Here is an 18,678-nt window from a genome sequence, read left to right on the forward strand (position 1 = left end):
ATTGACACTGTTGTTCAAGTTTTCTGTATCTTTACTGATGTAATGATATTTTGTCTGCTTTTTCTTTTCATTACAAGCAGAGAAATATTGGAATATCCAATTTTAATTATTAATTTGTCTGTTTCTTCTCTCATTTCTACAAATTTTTCTTTACAAGTTTTGAAATTCTGTTATCAGGTACATTCTGATTTAGTATTAATATGTACTCCTGATGAATTTATCAGTTTATCACTGGGAAAAATACTCCTCTTTATTTCTGGTAATATTCTTTCTCCTGAAATGCACTTAATTTATAGTCATCTAGCCAATATAGCCTGTTCTTTTTCTTTAGATTAATTTTTCTACAGCATATCTGTTTCTATTCTTTCGTTTTCAATCTATCTCCGCCTTTATATTTGATATCTCAAGTGGGTTTTTTATAGATAGCATATATCTAGGTCTAATTTTTTCTGAACTGACAAGTCTCCCTTTAAGATCGAGTATCTAGAATCTTAGCAGAAGACATCATTCCATCATGTAGACCCAAATTTACAAATTTCCATTTGGCATCATTATTTTTCTGCCCCAAGAAAAAAATTTTTTTTCGATAACGCAGGTTTTGCTGATGAGGAATTTTCTTAGCTTTTTGTTGCTGTTGTTGAAAAAGTTCTACCTTATGTTTTTAAGAATAGACTTGATTTTCTAGAGCAGTTTTAGGTTCACAATAAAATTGAGAGGGAGGTACAGAGATTTCCCATATTGCCCCCTGACCCTACACATGCACACCCTTCCCCGTTATACGTGTCCCCTTCCAGATGGTATATTTGTTACAATCAATGAAACTATATTGACATGTCATTGTCGCCCAAAGTCCATTTTACCTTCATTTTTGAAATACATTTTTTACTGGTATGGAATTCTATGTTCACAATTTTTTTCCTTTGGTACTTATAGGTATTGCCCCATTTTATTCTGGCTCTTGTAGATTCTGATGAAAAGTTTGCTGTAGTTCCTCTGTATTTATGTGTCTTTTCTCTCAGGCTGCCTTTTAAGATTGTCTCTTGATTACTGATTAATTTGATTATGATGTATTCAGTGTGGTTTTCCTTATGTTTATTCTGTTTGATTTCTTTGAGTATGAAATTTGTAGGTGTATAGTCTTATCAAATTTAGAAAACAACAGGCTATTATTTCCTCAACTATATCTTCCCTCACCCATCTTCTCTCTGACTCTAGACACATATATGGTAGACTGCTTGAAGTTTTTCTGCAGGTCACTGTGAACTTTTTTTCTCCCTCTCTTTTCTTCATTTCTTCATTTGTTTGTATTAATATAGGCTCAGGCTTACTGATCTTTTCTTCTGTAGTGTCATATGCCATTAATCTAATACAGAATATTTTTAATTCAGATATTTAGTTTTCATTTCTGGAAGGCCTCATTTGCTTCTATATAGCTTTCAGTTCTCTCCTCATCATATTGATTTTTTCTTCTCAACCTTAAACATATGTATTAGATTTATAACCTCTCTTGTAAGTCCCTTGTTGCTGATTCTGTCGTTGTCATCACTGGGTCTGTTTTTACTGATTGACTTTTCTCTCGATTATAGACCATGTTCTCTGGCTTCTTTACAAGTCTGGTACTTCTGACTAGATTCAGTATATTATAAATCTTATATTATTGAGTGATGGACTTTGTTGTTTCCCTTTAAGGAATGTTAGACTTTATTCTGGCTCACATTTAAGTTGCTTGCAGATTGTTTTTATTCTTTCATGAATGTTTTTTTTTTTAATGTGTTAGAGTAGTTCCAGAACAGTTTAATCTAGAGCTCAACAGCCCCACACTCATGCAGTCCCTTTCTGAGGACTCTCGTGAGGTCTCTCCACTTTGCTGGTGGCAATGCATATTTCTCCAGCCTTGTATATGCTTTTGGAATGGCTCATCTAACCCCTTTTGGATGTTTTTGTTTTCCTCTGACCTTGTGAGGTCAGTACTCAGGCCAAGATTCAGAGGCCCCCTCCCCCGCCCCCACCCCCACAACACTCAGGAGCTCCACCCCTACCCATATGTCCATCTCTGGTTTCCTGCCTTGGAAATGGGGATGCATCATGCTGTTGGAACTTTGACCTCCATCTCCTTGACTCAGAGGATTGTTGGTCTGTTTGGGCATCTCCTTCCTGTGCTTTGGCCTGGAACCTGCGTCCTGTAGTGGGTGGGAGACATCATGTGCTTCTCCAGCCACAGTGCTGCACTGCTTGCTGTCCAATGCCTGGAACTCTTGTTTCGTATCTGTGTCCAGTTCTCCGGTTGCGTACTGTAGGAGGGACGTTCCCACAGTGGTTAATCCTTTTTTGATGCAAGACACTTTACTAGTCAGGCCAGAAATGATTATGACAAGGTCCTTGCCCTTAAACATTGTGCAACCAACTATAAAGATGGGAAATATGTATATGTACACAATTCAAAAATCAAGCAAGATTCATAGAGTGGTCAAGTCAGAACCCTGTGGTGAATCAGAAGACAGATCACATTTGTTTGAAAAATCAGCTGTTTTCAAGGAGGTAGAATTTGAGATGGCTCCTGAGGGATGGGTTAAAGTTTTGAGACAAAGCTAGAAGAGAGATTACATGGTAGGTATGAAGGCAGCCAGAGCAGAGACATGGGTGGGAGGAAACACAGGGAATATTTGAGGAAGAGCCAGCCCCCACCCCCACCCCCCGTTTCTTTGAGGTGTAAAGTGTGCAGAGGACTTGGGAAGACCAGAGGGATGCATTGATGTTTTACACATAGATTTGTTGGGGAGATGCTGTGCTGGATAGAGGGACTGAAATGCTCAAAGGCCTGGGTGACCAGAAAGCAAAGAACATATTTCAGGAAGAACAAGACATTCAATTTCACTGGGGTATAGAATTTACAAAAGAGGAATAACCCTTGGAGATTCAGTTTAGGTCCCCTTGTGAATTCCTCTAGAAATTATACTTGATTTGACTTAAAAGTGTGTCATTAACACGTTCTAAGTTTGCTATTTGGCAATAACTACTACCATAACCAGAATGAAGAACAAAACAACAACAAAAAATCAAACTTCTAATTTTTTTGCAAAAATATTTCATTTAATTTTGCTTCTATAAACTCCAAGTAAGCCTTTTCACACTTCAGAACATTCTCATCATATTTCTGGATTTTTCATTTCTTTCTTCGGCAGCATTTCCGGCCCCCGGAAGAGCAGCTGCCTATATGCTCCTCTCTCGGGAGGCAGCTAAGCACAGCACAGCGACCGCTTCTTATCTTGCAAAAATACCTTTGTAATGTATTGATGAGTCCTCCATTACCTGCAAGGAGAGAATAGAATACACAGGAAGGTTTTAGGAAGGCTCTAGTACAAGCACAAAGCTTTTGGAATTCCTCAAATAACTGATTTGTTGCCTTTCTTTTATTCTTTTTTTGTCCGTTTTCCTTTTTCTATAAAATCAGGAGTGAAGTAGACGGTAGTACCAGGCATTCAATCAACAAAATATCTCTGGGCTACAGCTCAGCTGTGGGCAGTGTGTGGCAATGGTGAGCAGCCCCTGAGCAGATACACGGGAGGGCTGGGGCTGCAGTGGTCCCCAGGCCTCTCAAGTGGCCCAAAGACTCTACCTCCAACCACTAAGCTAATAAAATGGAAGTCCGTGCTTCTGTTCTCAGATCAAATCAACCTTTTCTGGTGGTATTAAAATTTCTCTATCACTTCCTTCATGTTTCATTAACAGGTATAATAGTCCTTCCATAAAGAGTGGCTTTTGTAAGCTACTTAGTCTGTTACGAATGGATCACAAAAGATTGGGAGGGGGCAGACAGGTGCCTCAGTTGGGTAGAATTCGAGCTCTGGGCAAGGGGGCTGCTGGTTTGATCCCCACATGGGCCACTGTGAGCTGCTCTCTCTGCAACTAGAATGAAGTCAATGAGCTGCTGCTCAGCTCCCAGGTGGCCAGATGGCTCCCTGGTTGTAGAGCAGGCTCTCAACCACAAGGTTGCTGGTTCGACTCCTCGACTCACACAAGAGATGGTGGGCTGCGCCCCCTGCAACTAACAAAGGCAACTGGACTTGGAGCTGAGCTGCACCCTCCACAACTAAGATGGAAAGGACAACAACTTGACTTGGAAAAGTCCCAGAAGTACATACTGTTCCCCAATAAAGTCCTGGGGGAAAAAAAAAAAAAGATTGGGAAACCTGCTCTCAGATTCTTGATCCTTGTTAGAAAAAAAATGGTGTCTATTTCCCACACAATAAATCTACTTGGTCTACAGTTTCCTGAAGAATGGAAAGGGACTGATTCTGAATCACATGTTCTCAGTGCTTCCAGCCCTCTCATTTCCTAGCCCATCTTACCTGGAACAGGCATGAAGAACAAGAGCAGCAATGCAAAGACCAGGTAATAGATCCTCATGGCTGGCAGGGTTCACAGCACAGTGAGACTGGACAGAAAGATGTTTGTTCACTTTATAAACGTTCCACCCCACAGCCATAGGTATAGTGAGCAAAGGCTGCAATTCCTGTAATATCACACTGATGACAACATGCACTTGTTCCTGATGCTTTACGCCAACGTCTCTTACAACACAGACGACACCCACTAAGCCGGAGGTTAATTACAAACCTAAAGAGTGAAGCAAAGTTCGCTGTGAGCCTACAGCTGTCCTGACGCTCTCTAGGCTCTGGGAGCTTGTCCAGGTCTGGCCCCGTCCAGGTCTGGCTCCAATCTTGTTGCAGGCGTACTGTGTTTCCCCGAAAATAAAACCCAGCCGGACAATCAGCTCTAATGCGTGTTTTGGAGCAAAAATTAATATAAGATCTGGTCTTATTTTACTATAAGACCGGGTAATATAATATATAATACAGGGTCTTATATTAATTTTTGTTCCAAAAGACACATTAGAGCTGATTGTCTGGCTAGGTCTTATTTTGGGGGAAACAGGGTAGGTGGGAAAGACCTGCCTCCCCTTGGAAGCAGTCCTAGGGCATTTCACTGGTAGCGGACTGGTCCCCACTGTGGTACTTCCAAGCTTTCTGTCTTCTTTTTAAAGTCCTGGAGTCTGGGATCCACAACAGTCCGGCCTTGGACATATTGAGAATCTAGGTGTAAACTCGGGTTGGGTCACACCATGAGGCTGCACAGGTATGCCTGAAATGGAGATAAAACAGGATTGACTTTATCTAGGTGGTGAGGAAAAGGAGGAAACATGGGCTACATTCCCGAGCCTCTGACCCTATGCCCCTTGGCCATGATGGAGTGCTGGAATTTTGGTGAAACATGGCTGACACTTCATCATTGTCTGAAAACTGCCAAATCATGAATCAAGAAGGTGTCTCATTTTCCTTCATCAGAGCAAGAGAATGCTGGGATGACGTATTTGATGGAGTGCTATCTCCTCCTTGTTGATGACACCGTTTTTGCAAACGAGGGCCTCAAGAAGGTACACTTCAGACTTCTGGTTACTCACATTTCATGAGCATTCAAGGAAGGCCAGGGCTCAGGTGATTTCCCCTGGATACAGAGTCAATGTTTAGTAGACCAACTGCTTTTTTATTTTATTAATTATTAGACTTAAATGTTAAGGAATCCAATCAATGGATTATATTTGTCGCTAGTTTAATCGGGAGCTGACGTCACTGTGACGTTGTGTGGCTGTAGCATTGTGTGAATGCAATTATAATGGACCCACCGAGGTTCCCAGGTGTGTTAGTTCCGGGTGCGTGTGCTCAGGATCCTGACGCACCTGTCGGATTCTGTAAGCAAACTCTGAACACCTACTGTAGACAGAGACAAGTCCCAGGTGCTTGGGATAGGCGACGGGACGGAAGGACAGAAATACAAAGAAGGACAAATTCTGGTTCTGTCTCTCAAGAAACTCCCTTGACACCATGCAATTTACAGATGATGTATTACAGAATTGGACACTTGAAACCTATATAATTTTATTAACTAATGTCACCCTGTCATGCAGGAGTCTCTGCTCCCGCTCCCCACACAAGAACACAGGACATGGTGAGGCCAAAAAGGAACACCCACGGAGCCATAGGTAGGGGAGTCACACCACTATAGTCTCGCTGGCGGCTGGGTTGGAGACACAGGAAGCAGGAGCCACACTAGCCGCAACCTGCCATCCACTTCTCTGCCAACCAACCTCACTTGCTAACTGCAATCCGCGCTTGCTAGCTCAGCCACCATCTTCTTGCTAGCCCCCATTTTCTGCTAGCGTAGCCATGGCAGTTATATTAGTGGCCAATGGCTCACTGGTTACAGCTAATGGCCAACTAGCCACAGCTGACGGCCATCCAATCACAGTTGATGGCCATTTACTACCTGAGCCAGCACCTTTCCATGTGAGGCTGAGAGCCTGGAAACTGCACTCCTGGCTCTGTCCCCACACACCCCAATAAAATTAATAAAAAAGAAAAGAAACTCCCGTGGAGGTAAAGGCAGATGGGCATATAGTCAAGTAAACCATAGAGGGTGGAGTTTGGTAAGTGCCATACTAAGGGTTCAAGCACGGGCTATGGAAATGCAGAAGAAAGGTAGTTCATGCTGAAGGACAAGTTCAGAGAGCAGATTTAAGAAGAATTTGGAATTGTACACACTTTATTTTTTAAAAATCTAACTTTGCTCCTAAGTTCAGGATTTGAGACAAAGCAGATATTTTTAAATGGGGAAGGAAGTGAGTGTGGGGTGGGTGGGCTATTGACTGTGTGAAGAGTCTTCCATAGGGTGAAAGAGAGAGGGTGGGAGGTATTGTACAGAATTATAACCATCTCTCAGTCCAGACACAGCGCCGGACTCATCAGAGCATCAGGTGAGGTTTTACTTTTTTGTTTGGGGAACAGAACTGCACAGTGAACCCTTGGTCTGACATGTTCCTTCAAAGACTGGGAGGCAATTCAACGTAACACCATCATTTCACAAAAGGTTCTTTAGAAATAAAAGCCAGTTTTCCTTGTCAGCTAATTTGGAAGCTGGAGATTGAGGATTTGACTATAACGAGGCATCCTCCCCACTCACAAAGTGTATTTTAAGGGGCATTTCTGTATTTTAAAAATATTATAAAAGTTATGCATAGCTGTGGTAAAAATTTAAGCCATGGATGAGTGACACAATGTTTTTTACTTCTCCTCTACCTGGAGAACCACTGATAACTGTGGTTGGCCGGTTTTTTTGTTTGTTTGTTTTTTAGTTTATTATAACTTTTTTTTCTTTCTTTCTTTTTGTTTTTAATTTTTATTGGGGAATATTGGAGAACAGTGTGTTCTTCCAGGACCCATCAGTTCCAAGTCAAGTCGTTGTTTTTTTGTTTGTTTGTTTGTTTGTTTGTTTGTTTTTTCAATCCAATTGTGGACGGCGCAGCTCACTAGCCTGCGACCTGGGTGTTATGAGCACTGAGCTCTAACCAACTGAGCCCTCTGTCTGCCCCTCTTTTTTAATTTTTAATTTCAAAAATATTTTTAGCCCCTTACATAATAGCATTTACATGTTTCCTATTTAAATCATATAATGTGCTGACACCCTCCCCCCCACCCCAACACACACACACAACACCTCCGTAAAGACCCAGGGGCCTGGTGGGAACTCTTCCACAGATCTTTGTGTGGATTTATAGAATCTTCCTGCGAGGACTCTGGGAGCTTGGCCCCTATCAGATATGCTATTGATGCCCAGGGACATTCCTTGGGTCCCAGCCACTCTACAGTTGAGCAGTGACATGGTTATCAGAGCAACTAGACACAGTCCAGAGGGAAGCACTCTCAGTAGAGGCATCACTCTTTTCTCTGCCCAGGAGCTGTGCCAAAGCTCTGATTCAAAGACTGTTGGGGAGGGTGGCTGGGTATATCTTCTCAGTGGTCTCACATTGACAATCACTGAGGCTCTGTATTGTCACATAAAATCATCCTGCATCGCCATTTTTACTCTTCATTTCTTCATATGAAAAATAAATTAGTTTGAGGAGATGATGCTTACAGCCCTCTTTGGCTAAATCAGGAAGGCTGTTTTTCAAGGGTCTTCGTCCCACCATGTCCTACGTTCATGCAGTCATTGCCCACCCTTCTAAGAGTGGGCCACTCTAACCCAGCCACCCATGCATCCCCCACCACTGCCAATCATGACAGACTATCCCTCCGCAATTTACCCATGGGGCTAGCAGATACAGAGATACTGTTTAGCTTTGCGAAAGTGATTCCACATTCACGTTGTCACCAACTCTGCACAAGGACCTCCTCTCAGTCCCTTCTCAGGTCACGAATCCAAATCCTCCGAGATTCTCCTCCTTGACTTTCCTTCAAGGAAGAACCATGGGTGCCTGAGAACATTACAAGAACAAGAAAAGAATGAGAGGCATTGCCCGTGGGATAGGATCTCCCAGGAGAAGAGAGTCAGAAGAAGAGAGCCAGAAGATGGCATTGTCTCCGATGATGAGCCCTGAGGCAGTGCAGTGCTCTGTGGGAAGGCAGCTGCTCACTCTAGGAAAGATCGTGGGTTCACTGAGTGAGTGTGTGTATTACGTTCAGGCTGGGGCTTGAAGGGCAGACTCCTCCAATGTGGACACACCCAGGTTGACTCCTGCCAGGGAAAAGAAAAAAATGTCTCTTGAATTAATGCCGCCCCCCTTTTTTTTGGGGGGGGTATATTCTCTATATTTTTCTTTGCAGTTTAGATAACGTGATGATATCTTTTTCAAGTAAGAAAACACACAGATGGTTTAGAATGCACAATTTTAAGAAAAGATGTGAAAAACCAATGCAAGACTTTAAAAAGTAATTCTTTCTCTTGCCAAGTGTTTTTAACTTACGGGAATAAAAGGGAACAGGAACCAACTATCTCCCCAACGAATATCACGTTCCAGACTATCCTTCAAATCTTTATATTTTCATCAATTCTTACTTCTTTCCTCTTGTTTTAGAGAAAGTTTTCCCCTTTCCCAAGGATCTTCTCTCTATACCTGTGGAATCCACCTCTGTTAACCATGTACCATTGCTTGTACCCTATCCCTTTGATACCACACTCTCTTACGCTCTCTTTCTCCGTGGCTCCTTCAGGATGGTCCACAATTGCACTCCATTCTTTATTTTAAAACAACCTTTCCTTGACCACTCTTTTCTCCTCAAATGATTACTCTTTTTTTTATTCATTATCAAATTTCTCAAAAGAGTTGTCTGTACTCATATGTACCCCCTGTTCCGTCCACCCACCATTTATTACTTCCTACTGTCTGTCTCAAGAAATCCATCTCTCAGTTCAATGATGACTTTTACATCCAATGGCTTCTTTGTCCACAATCATCTGACTTGACCTTGTTGCAACATGTGACTTGTGGGGCTACTTTTAATCTTGAAACCTGTCCTTCCACTTCAATTCAATATCCAGAAAACTGGACATCTGCTCGATACTAAGAACTTAGCACGTGATGCAATAAAGAATACACAGATAAATAGTACGAGGTCCAACAATTAAGTTCGCAAATTCATGCTAGAACAAGTGCTGCATACCTCCTTGCTGAATATCACTATAGTCACCTTAGAAGTACTCCCCTTGGGAAGCTATGCACAGATGCCAGCGCCTACTCCACCCTTCAAAACAATTTTGAAACTCTCTTTCGGGAGTGGCCATCAGAGCTGTCGTTGTATTACCCTTGATGTCCTGAATGTCTTCTATTCAAGATTTTCTTTACCTTCTGGTAAAGAAAGAAGTCATTGGGGGCCAGATCAGGTGAGTAGGGAGGGTGTTCCAATACAGTTATTGGCTAAAAACTCCCTCACAGACAGTGCCGTGTGAGCTGGTGCATTGTCGTGATGCAAGAGCCACGAATTGTTGGCAAAAAGTTCAGGTTATCTAACTTTTTCATGCAGCATTTTTAGTACTTCCAAATAGTAAACTTGGTTACCTGTCCATCTGGTACAAATTCATAACAAATAATCCCTCTGATGTCAAAAAGTGTTAGCGACATCGGTGCAACAAGTTAGCGAACTTAATGAGTCTCTGGGCTTGTGCCCGTCACTATTTCCCGGTCTAATGGTGCAAAAGACACGGACACTGGCATGGTAACATGGAATATAAAAGACAGACACTTTCCAGTTTTCTTCCCATCCTTCTGATTATTATCTGTGATTCATCATGGAATTTTTCTTCCTTTTTCTGTCCCCCAAGGCCCTAAAAGGGGACATCTTAAGATTTTAACATTGTCATAACAACGATAATGATAACCATATAATGAAGACGATGACCATCGTCACGATACTGACATTTGCTGAGCATATACTATGTGCCCGGCATTGTGCTAAGCAATTTCATACAAATGTATGTACGTCATTGGAACTAGGCGTGATTCAGTAAGGTTGCTACAGTTACCTGCATTTCACAGGCGAGGAAACTACGACTTAGACAGGCTAGAGAATGTGCCTCCTGGTCTTAATTATATACTAAATTCTTATTCCTGGCCCTCCTACTGCCGTGCATAATCCTTGGGGAGAGGGGTATCCAAGCCTTTATGCCGATGTCTTCCATCATTATCATAGTCTGGGCCTCTATTCCAACTCTCCTAACTGATCGTTACATCCATTTGAAGATCATTGCCATCTTGATAATATCTAGCGCCTTACCACCACCTCGGCTTGTAATCAAGTTTTCCCTCTTTCTGTAAATATCACCTTCACTTTCCAATTGTTTCCAATTTTTCTCATTGCTCAAATGCAATCACTCGCTGTGTTCAACCAATTCTTTCTACACGTTGGTTTGCACAACCCGCAGGCCCAGCTCCTCATGGGCCCAATCACTCCGGGTGAAAGTGACTGCTCCCTGCTCTGCATTTACACAGAGCATGTGTTGTACCACCTGTGGAGTCATTGCCAAATTCCATAGTGAACATCATGTACTAACACTGTTTGTGAGCATTTCTTATCACCTTTGATACACGGTGTCATTTCCTTTGTCTTTGTGTCATGAGAAAGTATTCAAGTCTTAATTGCTTTCATCTTTTGAATAACTGGAGATATTTTCAAACTAGGAAACTTAGGAAAAAATATCATAAAGGAGAAATAATCCCAGAAGATTTAGGAAACAGAGAAAGAATAGTTTCAAGTAATGAAAAGTCAACAAAGGATTTACAACAGAGCAATCTGAATAAATTTACGTTTTAGCAAAAAATTCACAGCAAATGTAATATGGAGGACGGATTCAAGGGTTATGAGGCTCAAGACCAGTAGACTAAGAGCTGCACTAAGGGCGATTATCTTTCCATTGACAATGGGATAAAGGGACAGACTTGAGAGCTAGAGTTAAAAGTTGATATGACTGAGCATGAAAGAAGGGATAAAGGGTGCAAGAAAGCGGGCTGGGAAGCCTGGCAGGAGACAGAGTAAGGATGGTACCACTAATAAGAAGGGAGAATTAAGGTGGTGACACCAGGCAGGCACTGAAGGGAGGCAAGGTCCAGGGTGAGAGCCAGGCTGGAGATGGGACACCTCTTAACAGGCTCAAACTGGTCCAAGAATTTGAAGCCTTAGCAGTGCTGTGGTGCTGGGGCTTTACCAGCGTCCCAAATCAACCAAACATGGTGGGGCTGGTTTTCCTGACTCCTGAGGGCAAAATTAAGAAAGAAGTAGGTATGTAAACAATTTACGTAAGACTGCCCTAAATGCAACGTCCTACCATGTGACAGCAATATCTTCATTCCAAATAGAACGAAGTGAGCATGATGCCACGCTTTGTTTGTACTTTTACACACTATTCAGATTCTTCGTCTGCATTTCATGTTCAGCCCAGCACAAGCTCACCATCTAACAACTCTTGCCAGCAGCCTACACACTCTGATGGCTGCTTCTGTGGGGTGTAGGTGACTCTTACACAGCAATGGAGCCAACCCATCAGTGGGCTGGGGGCTGGAGTGGAGGAAATGCCGTATCCAAGGGCAAGGGATGGGACCTCAGGGGGGGAAAAATTAAAACAGAGGACTTCTGTCACTATTATTTAATCAGAACTTGTATTTGAAATGAACCTATTGGCTATTGTTACAATAGGCAATGGAAAAACCATCAAGTGTTTTGCACATAATGACTGGTATCTACTGAACTATAGTTACGTTCATAGCAATTGGTGCTTTCATGCATTTTTGTGTCAAAATGTGTGGGGTCCATATTATTAGGTTGGCGCAAAACTAATTGTGGTTTTTGCAATTATTTTTAACCTTTTAAACCGCAATTACTTTTGCATCAACCTGATATAATCGTGATTTAAGGATAAGGAAACAGAGGCTAAGAGAAGTGAGGTAACTTCGCAAAATTCAAGTTTGGAACCCCGGTCCGTCGGGCTCACAGATTCTGCTAACTCTCCACTCTACTACTTGAAGAAGTCATTATAACTATATTTTATATCCATCTTTCTGTCCAAAGTTTTGGGGGTGGGATTTCCCAAGGGAAAGGTGAATGACATATGTGGTGGAGAATGAACAGAACAGGAGTCGGGGACTGAAGCCTTACCTCACCCCCTCGTCTACAGAGCGGCTTCTGTTTAAGACAATGGCAGAGCACCAAGAGAAATTCAATCAAATGACGAAGTTGGCATCTCTATGTTAATCTCCTCTTCCATGTTTTAAAAAAGGATTTATGACTGCATGCATCAGCGATCAGAAGACTTTTTCTGTAAGGGGATCATCAATAAATAATTTTAGTTTTTGCTGGTCAGACGGTTTCTGTCTCAAGTACTCGACCAGGCAGGGGTAATGTCAAAGCAGTCATAAACAATATGTAAACAACAGGCATGGCTTTGTTCTAATAGAACGTATTTACAAAAACAGGGAGCAGCTGGACGAAGCCGGTGGGCCGTGGCTTGCTGTTCCCTGGCACACATTCGTGAGATAATGAGTGTGTGGGCCGCCTCTAAGATGGCCTCTGATGCACCCTACCTAGTGTATTCGTGCTCTTGTGGAATCCCCACCTTTTGCTTGGGCTGGCCTCATTGACTCATTCCTAACAAACGGAATATGGCAGATGTGATGGATACCACTTCTGAGATAAAGTTATACAAAGACCGTGGGTTCAGCTTTGGGTGCCTTCCTGCTCTCTCACTTGCTGACTCTGAGGGAAACCAGCAGCCATGTGTAGAGTTGCCCTATGGGAGACTCATGTGGCAAGGGGCTGAGAGAGACTTTCGACTGACAGCCAGTGAGGACCTGAGACCCTTAGTCTAACGGCCTGCAAGAAACCGACTCCTGCCAACAACCACGAGTGAGTTTAGAGAAGTGCGTCCTTCTCTGTTAAGCTTTCAGGAGCAACTTCAGCCCTGGGTAACAGCTGCCACTTCACGTGTGCCTTGATCCAGAAGCACCAGCTAAGCCATGCATGGTTTGCACAACCCACAGAAACTGTGAGATAATCAACATTTGTTGTTTTCAGTTATTAAGTTTTGGGGTCGCTCATTATACAGCAATGGGTAATGGCTATAGTGAGGTATAGTACAAATAATACGAGAGATTTTGAGACCTGTGTTCTGGTCCCAGTGTGTGACAAATTTACTGTGTGGATTTAAGTTAGCTGTTGACCCATGTGGGCCCTCCACTTCCTCGGTGGCTGCCAGAGGGACAGGAACCATGAATTTCTGAGGTTTTACAGGTCGGATTCTTCATAGTTCATTAAATTAAGTCAAACTGATTCCTGCATCTAAACCACAGTTATGAATTGGAAACCCATGGGTGAAATGTAGTCCCCCAACTTATTTTGATATTAATTGCCAACATTTAAGGATTCTGCATAGAAATCCATATTTCTGGCTTCTTCAGAAAAATGTGATGATTAACCACTAAGGCCCCCATTCCTACATGGGAACACCAAAGAGCTCTCACGTCTTTACACAGAATACAAGCCCCCTCATGTAGTACCCCACTCATGATCTTTCACTGTCCTGTCTCACTTCTTTATAATGCCTGGCTCTGATGGACTTCAGGGAGCTGCTTAAATTATACTTGACCTTGCCTTGAGATCTTCCCTAAAATAGAGCAAAGGTATTCTCTTACCTTCTGGTTATATCTTGAGCCCAGGACATGGGCCCTTGCTGGCTCAGTCTGCCCTCTGTGAAATGCTGGCTGTGTCATAAAATATGCAACTAAAAGTTCTGCCACATGGACCTCAGGGAAACCCCAGCCCAGAGGCTGGTCACAAGGTACATCTTGTTTGCCACAGCGTCTGTTCTCCCTTCTCTCTGCCACACATCTAAGAGGCCGGTCATGGCTCCCACAACCTTTACAGGAAACCACACACTCACTTCTGCGCGCGCGCACACACACACACACACACACACACACACACAATTGCAGAATTTCCTCTAGCTCAGATAGAACCTACATATGTCTTATATTCCCTCTGTTCCTGATGTACAAGACCCCAGAAAAACATCCCTTCTTTCCACCTCTCACGAGTCCTCACTGCCCCTCATCCCTGATGTAATTTACCCTCGAACACAATCTCCAGGAATCCTTGATTTCTCTTCCCTTTTCTTTTTCCTGTTCTTTCTCCTTCCACTTCCTTCCTTTTTGACCGTCCCATACCCCCTTTACAATCATGCTGTACACATTTTTCCTATCTCCTTTCTGTTTGCATTTATATTCTCATTCTTTTGAGTGCTATACATTATCAGCTCATGAGAAAGGCGGTCTGCATAATATATGCATATATGCACATACATATGGAAACCCCCATGACTTAACATTTATTTGGGGCTGAGGGTATATTTGTGCTTTGTCATGAGCATTTCACAAGATGTACGTTTAGGAAGCACTGGCCTGGGGCCCAGTTGTAGCATTATTGCTCTGGTTGTGGACACGTGTGTAGCTCTCAACACCTGCTCAGACACACGCAGCAGCCTCAGAAGTTGTCTCCTTGACTACAACCTATAAAAACTGGGAAGAAGTCAACAAAAGATCTCGATGCTTTCAAACACAGTATTTATTTTAGAAAAATAACATAATAGCCTGGACTTTAGTTGTCCTGGAGGTTGATATTTTGGGCCTCCTGCTCATGTTCGTATGGTTACGGCCATCGTGGCTCACAGAACAGAGACCCTGGGATGCTGAGGACGGGGTGCACGGCCGTCCAAGGGCTGAGATTTGCTTCCATCTAGCTGGTCCCTGTAGCCCCTTGAGAACTGGGTTTTCTGAAAGATGAGGTGCTCCCCGTCACAGGCTGCCTCGCTCAGTCCCTGAAGTTCTATTAAACGTCTCACTTTACTGCCTCTTTTGATATTTGCCTCTTCTCTGGGGAAACATCAAAGCTCCAGATATCAGCCTGCAGACCCACTCACTGCAAAACCACACCCATCTGCTCATCAAAGGAAAACCCTAACACACACCCTAATGTCTTTTCTTCCTTTCAGCCTATTGACTTGCCTGTATTTTTCTATCACCACATCTTAACATCTAACAGCTGTATCTTTTCCCAATCTCTTTGCCCTGTGTTTATGGGTTGAGCTCAGTCCTGTTCTCTGTCTGGCTCTCGCTTTCTCTCTGCCTCTATTTATCTCTGTTTCTGTGTTCTTCTGTCTGTCCTTATCTGCCGCTTACTGTGTTCCCTCTGTCTCTGTCTCTGTCTCTCTGTCTCTGTCCTTCTCTCTCCCTCTCCCTCTCCCTCTCCCTGTGTGTGTGTGTTCTGTCTGGCGGTCCCTCTACTCTTTCTCTTGAGGAGGATGCTGCGGTCTTGGGGTCTCCACATCAGAAGTCTCTTCCTGACAGGCTGCCGTGTTTCCGGCTTAGGACCACCCTCTCCAGCCAGCGAGGGGAACTCCCTGGCTGGGCACCTTTCCTCTTCTGGCCATGCAGGCGCCTCCAGGTTATTCAGGGAGAGCATGACAAGAACGCACAGCCCTCCTTCTGTCAATAAACCGTGCCACAAGCTCTGTCGTGACAGAGCCGCTGAAGGTTCATGGGGAACAAGGTAAGGGAGATATGAGTCAATCCTCATTTCCCACAGAAAGTAGAGTTCAAGGAAGAGTTCACATGTGGGACAAACCGTTCTCAAAACCCAGTGAGGCAGGCGTGGGGGAGGCGTGTGCATCCTCTCTCTACGGGGAAATATGACCAAAAACTGAAATGGTGAAAGCCATGTTTTCTGGGAGCTGATTCGTGCTTTAAAATGACCATTTTTGGCTCTATTATTTGTAGCAACAGAATCTCAAGATTTCGAGGAATCCTCAAGGCCATGTCATATAACGCCTATGTGATGGCTGAGTCCTGCCTCTCCTTCAACTCTAGTGTTGGGGGACTCACTATTTCCAAAGGGACCCCATTCCATTTTCAGCTGCAGCAATTATTTTACTTTTCTCCATATTGAGCCAAAATTCGCTTTTCTAAATCTTCTCACTGTTCCTCTCTTGATTCCTGGTTCTCAAAACACCTCCCTTCCTTCTACCTTTCATTCCTTCTTTTTTTTCTTCTATTAATTAGACTGCGTTCCCTTTATGTTTTCATTTTATTTTTTTCAGCTTGATTGAGGTATAATCGACAAAATTGTAAGATATTAAAATTGTATATCGTGATGATTCAATGTATCTGTACATGGTGAAAAGATTTCTGTTTAATGAATTAATACATCCATCACCTCACATCTTCATGGGTTTTTTGGTGCCAAAATTCTTCCTTTCTTTATAACTTTGCACACAAATTTCTAACTTCTCTAGACTGGCATAGCTTCACTCGGGTCCCATAACAAACACAGCCAACGATGCATCCCAGACAAGTCTGTCAGACCGGGACGGGGGAGCCTTGGGCATAATATGCAATTGTTGAAAGCGGCCATAATGGCACTGAGCACCACAGGACAGGACTAGAGGAAGATGATTTCTTACGAGTGCGGACACTCACCTGGCTTTGAGACATAGACCTTGCCTGGTGGCTGGTCACTAGCTGTGTTCCTCCAGCTTCCTCCCTGTGGCAACACGGTGACAATAGTAAAGTGAAATGTGCAGCTCTTCCAGTTCTTTGTGCTCACCTGTGACGTGCACCACACCTAGCGTCAAGCACCACACCTGAACATTTAGTTCCGTGAGTCACCATGACTTTGCTGTCAGCTGCTCAGGCAGACGGAAGCCAGGAAGCCCTGGGCGTCCCTTCTCAGGCCTCGCCAGGAAGACCCACCTGTTCTCAGTCACTACGGGAACCTGCTTCCCTGGTGCCGGCCCTGCCCCCCGTTCTCCCAGGCATCCTGGTGTCTGTGGTGCTTTGTTCACATGGAGGGATGACACCTTGAGTCTTGTGAAAGGAATTGGACAGACAGCTCATCATTACGGGAAGAAGGATGAAGAAGCACAGTGTTGGCAGAAAGGCTTCCTTCCAAAATTTCTTCAGCTCTGGCAATTTTCCTGCCTCCAGGTGCTAACACCCACCTGCACCACACACACCTGGAACCTCTGAGGCTCTCACTGGTAGTCGGTCCTCCTTTCCCTTTGCTGCCCCTACCTGGCTGGTGCTTCCTTCTGTAGGTCCCACCCTTGCTCCACAGCTGTACCAGCCGGATGTGGGAGGGCGGACAGTCTCTGACCCTCCACATTCTGGTAGGGCTGGTCCAAGTCACCCTCCCAGGTGCCACCCACTGGGCTTGCTCTTAACTTCCTTCCTTCCTCCCCATCTCCCTGTTCCCCTCTTTCCTTTCCACAGACAAGCCCCTAAGCATTCCAGAAAAAGTGTTGCACTCGACCAGGCTCTGGGCTGTCAAGGAGCCAGGTGAGGGTGACAGGTGAGGGGACAGCAGGAGCAGGGCAGGTGACAGTCACTGGCTGCAGCATTTACAGGTGGCTAAGGGAGCACAGGAGAGTTGCCCAGACCACACACGGGGATTCCAGCCTCCTGAGAAAGGGTAGCTGAGACCTGCGAGGAGAATGGGGTGAAAGAGTGAGTGGTGTTCTGGGCCCAGGAAACAGAAGGTGCAAAATTCGGGAAATAAAAGAACAAAGTGAGTTCAGGAGTGTAAGACAGCAGGGCTGCTTGGAGCTTCAGGAGGAGCCGGCTGCAGGCATACGTTTGCCAGGGCCTTGGTGGGAGGCATCTCTGAGGTGGTCGGATGGTTCTGGTGCTTGAGCCTGACGGTTCCCCCACCCGCTCCCCTGTGGTGCAGAGAGGAGCCCTCACACCTAGGCCCCTGCAGCTGGTGGAAGCGAGTTTCTGCACCTCCAGTTCTTTTCAGGTTTTCAGGTAGAGAAATACAAACAACCGATTCAAACATCTCCCCGGACTTTCAAAAGGACAGGATGAAATCTGCTCATGTTGATGTGGACAGAGGGCTGCGGAGTTTTAGATGTAACCTCTGCTCAGCAGCTGCTCCCAAAACCCCAGGCTCCAGCAGAAGCATCTCCCCATGTTCTCAGGACATCTAGTCCGGTCCTTCTGCCTCCTTCCTTCAAGGTAAGACAGCGGCTGAGTCTTCAGTACCTGGAGGTGATTCCTCTCATGGGTGCTGTCCCCGCTTAAAGCCCATAATTCATTTCCTTTTTTGCCCAAATCGAGGAATACAGGAGCCTTGACAGGAAGCCCAGCCCCGTCCACACATTCCCACCAAAGAGCAGAGAAGAACCCGCCATTGCAGTCCCTTCCTGCCCCTTCATTAGCTGTGTGTGGTCTTGGTCTTTGCTTGGGTAAATTTCAGTTTCCTCGTCTCTAAATTCCAGACAATGGCACACACCTCATTGCAGGTC

General features: G+C 44.2%; 1 protein-coding gene across 1 annotated transcript; it reads right to left on the reverse strand.

Annotated features, from left to right (window-relative positions):
* Positions 1–3,110: 3,110 nt before the first annotated feature.
* On the reverse strand, positions 3,111–4,852 carry LOC109439637 (beta-defensin 103A). The gene is made up of 2 exons (XM_019719926.2): positions 4,350–4,852; positions 3,111–3,309 (listed from the first exon to the last, which is right to left on the reverse strand). The coding sequence occupies exons 1-2, from the start codon at positions 4,405–4,407 to the stop codon at positions 3,164–3,166; spliced, it is 204 nt and encodes a 67-aa protein (XP_019575485.2). The 5' UTR covers positions 4,408–4,852; the 3' UTR covers positions 3,111–3,163.
* Between the last annotated feature and the right edge of the window lie 13,826 nt (positions 4,853–18,678).

Source organism: Rhinolophus sinicus, linkage group LG04, assembly GCF_036562045.2.
Source record: "Rhinolophus sinicus isolate RSC01 linkage group LG04, ASM3656204v1, whole genome shotgun sequence".
NCBI classification, from domain to species: Eukaryota; Metazoa; Chordata; class Mammalia; order Chiroptera; family Rhinolophidae; genus Rhinolophus; species Rhinolophus sinicus.

Coding starts and splice junctions, on each gene's coding strand:
- LOC109439637 (XM_019719926.2), bottom strand. CDS start 4,407: ATGAGGATCTATTACCTGGTCTTTGCATTGCTGCTCTTGTTCTTCATG. Junction 3,310..4,349: donor GTTCTTCATGCCTGTTCCAG/GTAAGATGGGCT, acceptor CTCTCCTTGCAG/GTAATGGAGGACTCATCAAT.